Source organism: Marmota marmota, unplaced genomic scaffold (genome assembly GCF_001458135.2).
Source record: "Marmota marmota marmota unplaced genomic scaffold, marMar, whole genome shotgun sequence".
NCBI lineage: Eukaryota > Metazoa > Chordata > Mammalia > Rodentia > Sciuridae > Marmota > Marmota marmota.
Genome location: NW_026000174.1, coordinates 17104182 through 17111668, shown reverse-complemented (window position 1 = coordinate 17111668; position 7487 = coordinate 17104182). Strand labels below are relative to the sequence as shown.

At 33.6% G+C, this 7487-nt stretch overlaps 1 protein-coding gene across 1 annotated transcript; it reads left to right on the top strand.

Moving 5' to 3' along the window:
• The first annotated feature begins 2281 nt into the window (after window positions 1-2281).
• Window positions 2282-3235, top strand: LOC107160822 (olfactory receptor 52E2). Its single transcript, XM_015507429.1, has one exon. The coding sequence runs from the start codon at window positions 2282-2284 to the stop codon at window positions 3233-3235; it is 954 nt and encodes a 317-aa protein (XP_015362915.1).
• Window positions 3236-7487: the final 4252 nt, after the last annotated feature.

The window sequence follows — 7487 nt, the reverse complement described above, 5'->3', positions numbered from 1 at the left end:
CTCCTCCATTCATCAACTGTCATATATTAAAAAAAAAAAAACACAATCCCATCACTGATGAAAATATTTTTTCCTCCTCCTTGTCCTGCTACAGAGCACCACCTGCCCAGTGCCTCCTACTCCTGGATTTGCTTTTCTTCACATGCTTATCACCGGAAGAGCAGAGGAATCTCCATATTGCTTTCCATATTGGCTGCACCAATTTGCAGTCCCACTAGCAATGTGTGAGTGTGTCTTTTTCCCCACATCCTCGCCAACATTTATTGTTGTTTGTATTCTTGATAATTGTCATCTGACTGGAGTGAGATGAAATCTTAGAGTAGTTTTGATTTGCACTTCTCCTATTGCTAGAGATGTTGAACATTTTTTCATAAGTTTGTTAATAGATTGCATATCTTTTTATGAGAGAGTGGTACAGAACAGAGAACACATAGTCCAACCCACATAACTATGGTTTTCTTATATTAGACAAATGCACCAAACATGTAGATTGAAAAAAAGATAACCTCTTCAACAAATGGTGCTGGGAAAACTTCAAATACACAGGTAACAAAATGAAATTAAACCTCTTATCTCTCACCGTGCACAAAACTCAACTCAAAGTAGATCAAGGACCAAGAAATTAAACCAGAAATCTTGTGCCTAATGGAAGAAAAAGTAGGCCCAAATCTCCATCATGTTGAATTAGGCCGCAACTTCTTTAATAAAATTCCTATAGCCCAAGAATTAAAACTAAGAATCAATACATAGGATGGATTCCAAATAAAAAGCTTCTTCTCGGCAAAAGAAACAATCAGTGAGGTGAATAGGGAGCCTAAAGAATGGGAGCAAATCTTTACCACAAGCACATCAGATAGAGCACTAATCTCTAGGGTATGTAAAGATTTCAAAAACCTTAACACACACACACACACACACAAAAAAAACCCAATAATCCAGTCAACAAATGGGCCAAGTAACTGGGGTATAATCTTTTAAAACATTATTTACATTCTTATCACTATCCCTAGATTAGTGTACTTGCAAAATCCATGCGGATTTTTTTTTCATGTTTCCAAGTTTTGTTATCTTCTTTAATTTTGTGTGTGACAAATTGTACATATGGGTGAGATACTTTGTTAGTAATCTCCTATAAAATGTTATAAGCAAGGGACATTAAGACAGATAAAAGGGATTTAGATATGAATTAGACAGCAGCAAAGGTATGAATAAGTGAAATTGGCATTTGGTGGAATCAGTGTTGGGAATTCAATTTTAGAATATTTAATTTGTACTATTTTTGGAAAAAAAANATTGTCTGAGCAATGATCTATAGATACAAATTTATGTTAATCAGGTAGAGTCTCTGAGCTTTAAACACAATTGTGTATTTGCATACTGCATGGGGAGGGTTATTTGTGTGTATATATAGTACAGATAAGGTCCACATTGTCCTTTTATTTCTTTCCTTTTTCTTTCCATTTCCATTCACCACTTTCCTCCATAATTTAATTTCCATAAGATAATTTTAAACTTCTAAAAGCCTCTTAAATTCCTAAATTCTTAGATTGTTCAAATAATTATGGAAAATTGATATTATTCATGTTTGTTGTAAGGACTAGAGATGATTTTTCCCAAGTTAAAAAAAAGTTTTATAAATAGTGGGCAATACTGCAACAATTGGTTTCACTATTATTCTCTATCTCATTTTGTAATTATATGAATGAAAATCAATGAATGAACAAATTTTAATCCTTTAGAGTAATTTTTAATATTTTGCCATATATTTTGGCAAATTTATGTGTTTATTGAGTATATATTACCAATTTTCTATTTCACCTTGCATATTATCATTCAATCAACTGGGATTAATTTCCAGTACTGTATTCAAAGGCTAGCAGACACATAAGTTGATAGAAATTCAGGAGGGTTCTGGTATTGATGATACTGCTGATAAGAAAAAGTAGTTAATGAATAGAGAGCTAAAATTATTTCATAATATTGGTGATATTGATAATGTATCAAAGAGGAGAAGGCTAGCAAAGTTTAAAGTCACATGCAGAACATTTCATTTTAATTTAATTTATAATTATCTTTAGGGACTTATCCTTGGATGTCACTTATCTGAAGTTCTCTGTAGAAAGTGTATTTCAAATTGTCAGATTTGCAGAAGAACCTGTATTGAAAGGTATAATATTCCTTATATTATCTTTAGGTCTCAAAGGCTGCAGAAAACTGGTGACTTGCAGTTTTGATGTAAATACCAAACTAAAAAACATGGACTCATGCATTCCTAAACAGGATGTACCTTTCCAATAATAGTCAGTCTCACCCCTCTACCTTCTTGTTGCTGGGGATCCCAGGACTAGAGGCACTTCACATCTGGATCGGCTTTCCCTTCTGTGGTGTATACTTGATTGCCCTCGTAGGGAACTTCACCATTCTCTTGGTGATCAAGTCTGAGAGCAGTCTTCATCTGCCCATGTTCTACTTCCTGGCCATGTTGGCTACCATTGACTTGGGGCTCTCCACAGCGACCATCCCTAAGATGCTTGGGATCTTCTGGATTAATCTCAGAGAGATCATCTTTGAAGACTGCCTCATCCAGATGTTTTTCATTCACAAATTCACACTTATGGAGTCAGCAGTCCTCCTAGCAATGGCATATGACCGCTATGTGGCCATCTGCAACCCTCTCCGATATAGCACTGTCCTCACCAACAAGGTTGTGTTTGTAATTGGTCTTGGTGTGTTAGTGAGGGCAATTATATTTGTCATTCCATTTGTATTTCTCATACTACGACTGCCCTTCTGTGGGAACCACGTCATCCCCCACACCTACTGTGAGCACATGGGTCTTGCTCGCCTGTCTTGTGCCAGCATCAAGATCAATATCATCTATGGTTTATGTGCCATATGTAATCTAGTGTTTGACATCATTGCGATTGCCCTTTCTTACATCCAGATTCTCCGTGTTGTTTTCCGTCTCCCTTCACAGGAAGCCCGACTCAAGTCCCTCAGCACGTGTGGTTCTCATGTTTGTGTCATCCTGGCCTTTTATACACCTGCCCTCTTTTCCTTCATGACACATCGCTTTGGTCGAAATGTCCCCCGCTATATCCATATACTCCTGGCCAATCTGTATGTTGTAGTGCCACCAATGCTCAACCCTGTCATCTATGGGGTCAGAACCAAGCAAATATATGATCGTGTGAAGAAAATGGTACTGCAGAAACGAGGAACAGAAAAGGAATAGCAGCTATTATGAAGACAAACAACAATAAGTATTGGGAGGATATGGGGAAAAGGTATACTCACACATTGCTGGTTGGACTGCAAATTGGTGCAGCCAATATGGAAAGCAGTATGGAGAGTCCTTGGAAACCTGAGAATGGAACCACCATTTGATCCAGCTATTCCTCTCCTCAGACTCTACCCAAAGGACTTCAAAACAGCATACTACAGGGACACAGCCACATCAATGTTTATAGCAGCACAATTCACAATAGTTGAACTGTGGAGCCAAACTAGATGCCCATCAGTGGATGAATGGATAAAAATATGTGGCATATATACACAATGGAATATTACTCAGCAATAACAGAGAATAAAATCATGACATTTACAGGTAAATGGATGGCATTGGAGAAGATAATGCTAAGTGAAGTTACCTAATCCCCCCAAAACAGATGCCGAATGTTTTCTCTGATATAAGGAGGCTGACTCATAGTGGGGTTGGGAGGGGAAGCATGGGAGGAATAAATGAATTCTAGATAGAGAAGAGGAGTGAGACAGAAAAGGAGGGGGCAGGGTATTAGCAAGGATGGTGGAATTTGATGGATATCATTATCTAAAGTACATGTATGAATACACAAATTGAGTGTCAACCTACTTTATATACAAACAGAGATATGAAAATTTGTGGTATATATGTGTAATAAGAATTGTAATGCAAAAAAAACCCCACAGTACATGTATGAAGACATGAATTGGTATGAACACACTTTATATACAAATATAGGAAAAATTGTGCTCTCTATGTGTAATAAGAATTGTAATGCATTCTGCTGTCATGTATTTAAAAAATAAAATCAATAAAAAAATAAAAATAGAAAAGAAAAGGAATAGCACCTAATACAAAGAAATTGTAGAGAAATGCTTTATCATAAAAACTAAGGCAGAGAAATGCTTTATCATAAAAATTGTGTTCTAATGCTTGGCTACATTGGTTCTTTCAATATTTTTATTATATTGAAATATACTCAATATTTAAATGCATTGCATTTCCACATGATTTTTATACCATTTCTTCTCATTATCTGTTGTTGGATTCTGTTCTCCCACTTTGATTTTCTTGTATTTTTATTTTAGAAGGTTATCTAATTTTCTCTATTTTTTAAATTTATCTAGCTGATATTTGTGCGGCAGATTTTATCTATTGTGACTAGAGTAATTCATATTTCCTGGAGATTCTTCTCTCAATACAATTATATTTATTTTCTGAATCTTTGTTTCCATAATTTGCAAGATGCTTGGGAGAAAATGGTGACTTTGTTATTTTTCCTGACTCTGAAATTTATAGTTCTAAATTATTCAACAAACTCAACTAAAAAATATCAATCTCTTTATATCATTAGAATTTACATTTGTCTTCCCTTTCAGGAAGCATAACATTTCTATTCATAGTAATTCAGTAATTTTAGTATAAGTTTGCCACTAAAGTCATGCACATTTAACACAATCATTGTTATTTTTTTATCCTCTTCAGTCAACTATCTTATAGGCACCGCATGTTTTTTCAGCCTGAGCTGTGGCTCCTTTACAACAATAATTCTCTGCTTTTGGATTATATTGCTATTATTATTGCATGTCTTATTTACTTTAATTTTATACATGTTTAAAATAACTTAGCCATTACCTTAAAGGTGTCTATGCAAACTGTCAAATCTAACATAAATTAACAGTCTTACTTCTTTATGTTAATAAGGATCTTAGAAGAATTTTAGTGTATTTACCTACCTTTTGATTTATATACTATTGTGGGTGTTATCCACTTTTCCTTATACATTTTAAATTTTATACACATCTGGTTGGTGTTACACAGTCAACAGTCATTTTAATTTTCCCAAATATTTACTTTTTCATTCATTCCTCCCTGAATCATCAAAATTCCATCTGTAGCAAATTTATGCATTTCTGAAGAATAAACTTAACTGCTCATTTAATATAATTTGTTGGAAAAAAATTTCCTTGGTGTTTATTTTCCTAAAATAACTTCATCTTCATTTTAGGATTTTTTGAGGATATATAATTCTAAGTTAACTTTTTCATTTTCTTTCAGTCTTTTAAAAGTGTTTTTGTATTGCATTCTGCTTCCCAGGTTTTGGCTGAAATATCAGTTATAAAATTCATTGTTATACTTTTAAAGGTAATATGTCTATTCCCCTTGATGGAATTTATGATTTTCCCCTGGTGATGAGTTTATTTGTATTTTACTTATGTTTTAATTGCTTTTTTAATCTTTTACTTATTTCTTTAGTTTTGCAAAATTCTTTGCCATTAATTCACGCAATATTTTACATGTTCTTTCCTTTAATCTCCAATTTCATGAGTAGATCTTTTTATTATCTCTCCTGTTACATTAATCAATATCTTAAAATTTTCATCCTTTTTTCCTCACTATTTTAGAGATTTTATTTTACTGATTTTTCATCCTTAAGTCCATTTCATTTTATTTTAAGATATCTTTATTTTAAGTTATAACATCTATTTTCTTATACCATTCAACTGTCTTCCAACAATATCAGTGTCTTATTTTATGCATTTGGATACATAATTTAAAACTCTGTTTTTGTTTGCTGTTATCTCTAGGACCTGTGGCCTGTGGGAATAATCATATTGCCTATTGGTTGTCTTCTTGATTTATTATTGAGATTACATGTGTTACTACATGACCAATATGACTCTGCAACATGTACACTCAGAAAAATGAGAAATTATATCCCATCTATGTATGATATATCAAAGTGCATAAATGCATTCTATTGTCATGTATAATTAATTAAAAAAAATAAAATGTAAAAAAAGATTATTATCATTGTTATGTTTTGTTTTATTTGGCCAATTGTTTTCTTAGATAGTTCTAGATGCTCTATATTAAAAATATACATGTGATATTAAGTCTAGAAGGATGTTTGATTCCTTCAGAATTTTTTAGCTTTTCCAAAGACTAGAGGATGTGGTACTCCTGAATCATGCCAGTCACTTAGGGCCTGGACTTTTTCTTCTTCACCCCAGTTACTGTTTTCCCTTTAGGGTTCAGATGCCACACATAGATTCTTCCCAGAATCTCCCTCATGGACAGATTATAATATTCATTGTTAATCTTCATCACCCAATAGATATCTCCAACTCTTTACATAGCCTTTCATTTTTTTGGCTTCTTTTTCATAACTGTTAGATTTCCCCAAAGGAAAAAGCCCCTATATTCTAGACAAGTTTCTTGTAAATTGACTGTAATTTTTCAATTTAATTCCTGACTTAAGATAATTTATTTGATTTTCTAGCTTTTCTTAGTGTAAAAATTAATTCTAATTTTCTAACTTACCACTATTAAATTGTACTTCTTTTATAAAATCAGCACCACAATTATCTATGCTTAGTCTTCTTATAGATGTAGCTTATGAAGTATTTCCTAGCCTGATGCTTCATGGTTTCCTATTAGCAACATGATTTGATGCCTTTTATTTTATTAATCACATTGTAATAGTATCATGATTTAATATCATCAGAGAATTTACTGGATTTTTTTTCTCATCTTCCACAGAGTTGCCATATTCTTGAAAATATATTTGAAGGTAGGAATAACATAGTCTAACTGTTAAAATTAGCATGGAGATTTAAATGAGAGGGTGAACCCTTGAAAGGAGAAGAGAACATACTTAAGATATTCAGATATAATGTAAATAAGAACTGGTAGACTTGTCATACTCAGACGATTTTACAGATAAATACTATTTAAAAGGTTCATAAGAACCATAACTGTAACCAGGCACAGTGACATATGCCTATAATCCCAGCAGCTCAGGAGGCTGAGGCACGGTTGAGAGTTCAAAGTTAGTGTCCTAGAGAAGTCCTAAAGCAATTCAGTGAGAACCTGTATCTAAATAAAATACTTTTTTTTTTAAAAAAGGGCTGGGAATGTGGCTCAGTGGGTAAGCACAACTGGGTTCAATAATTTAAAAAAATGAAAGAATGAAAGAGGGAGGGAGGGAAGGAGGGAAGGAGGGAGGAAGGAAGGAAGGAAGGAAAGAAGGAAGGAAGGAAGGAAGGAAGGAAGGAAGGAAGGAAGGAAGGAAGGAAGGAAGGAAAAGAGAAAAAATTGTAATTGTAAAGAAAACACAGGAAGGTAAGAGTCATTTAGGGAATAGGCTGGAATAACCTTAGAGTGTGTCCTGTGGCAGTAGTTCATTTTGAAGATAGTAGAGTAATAAATGGGTTTCAAATTG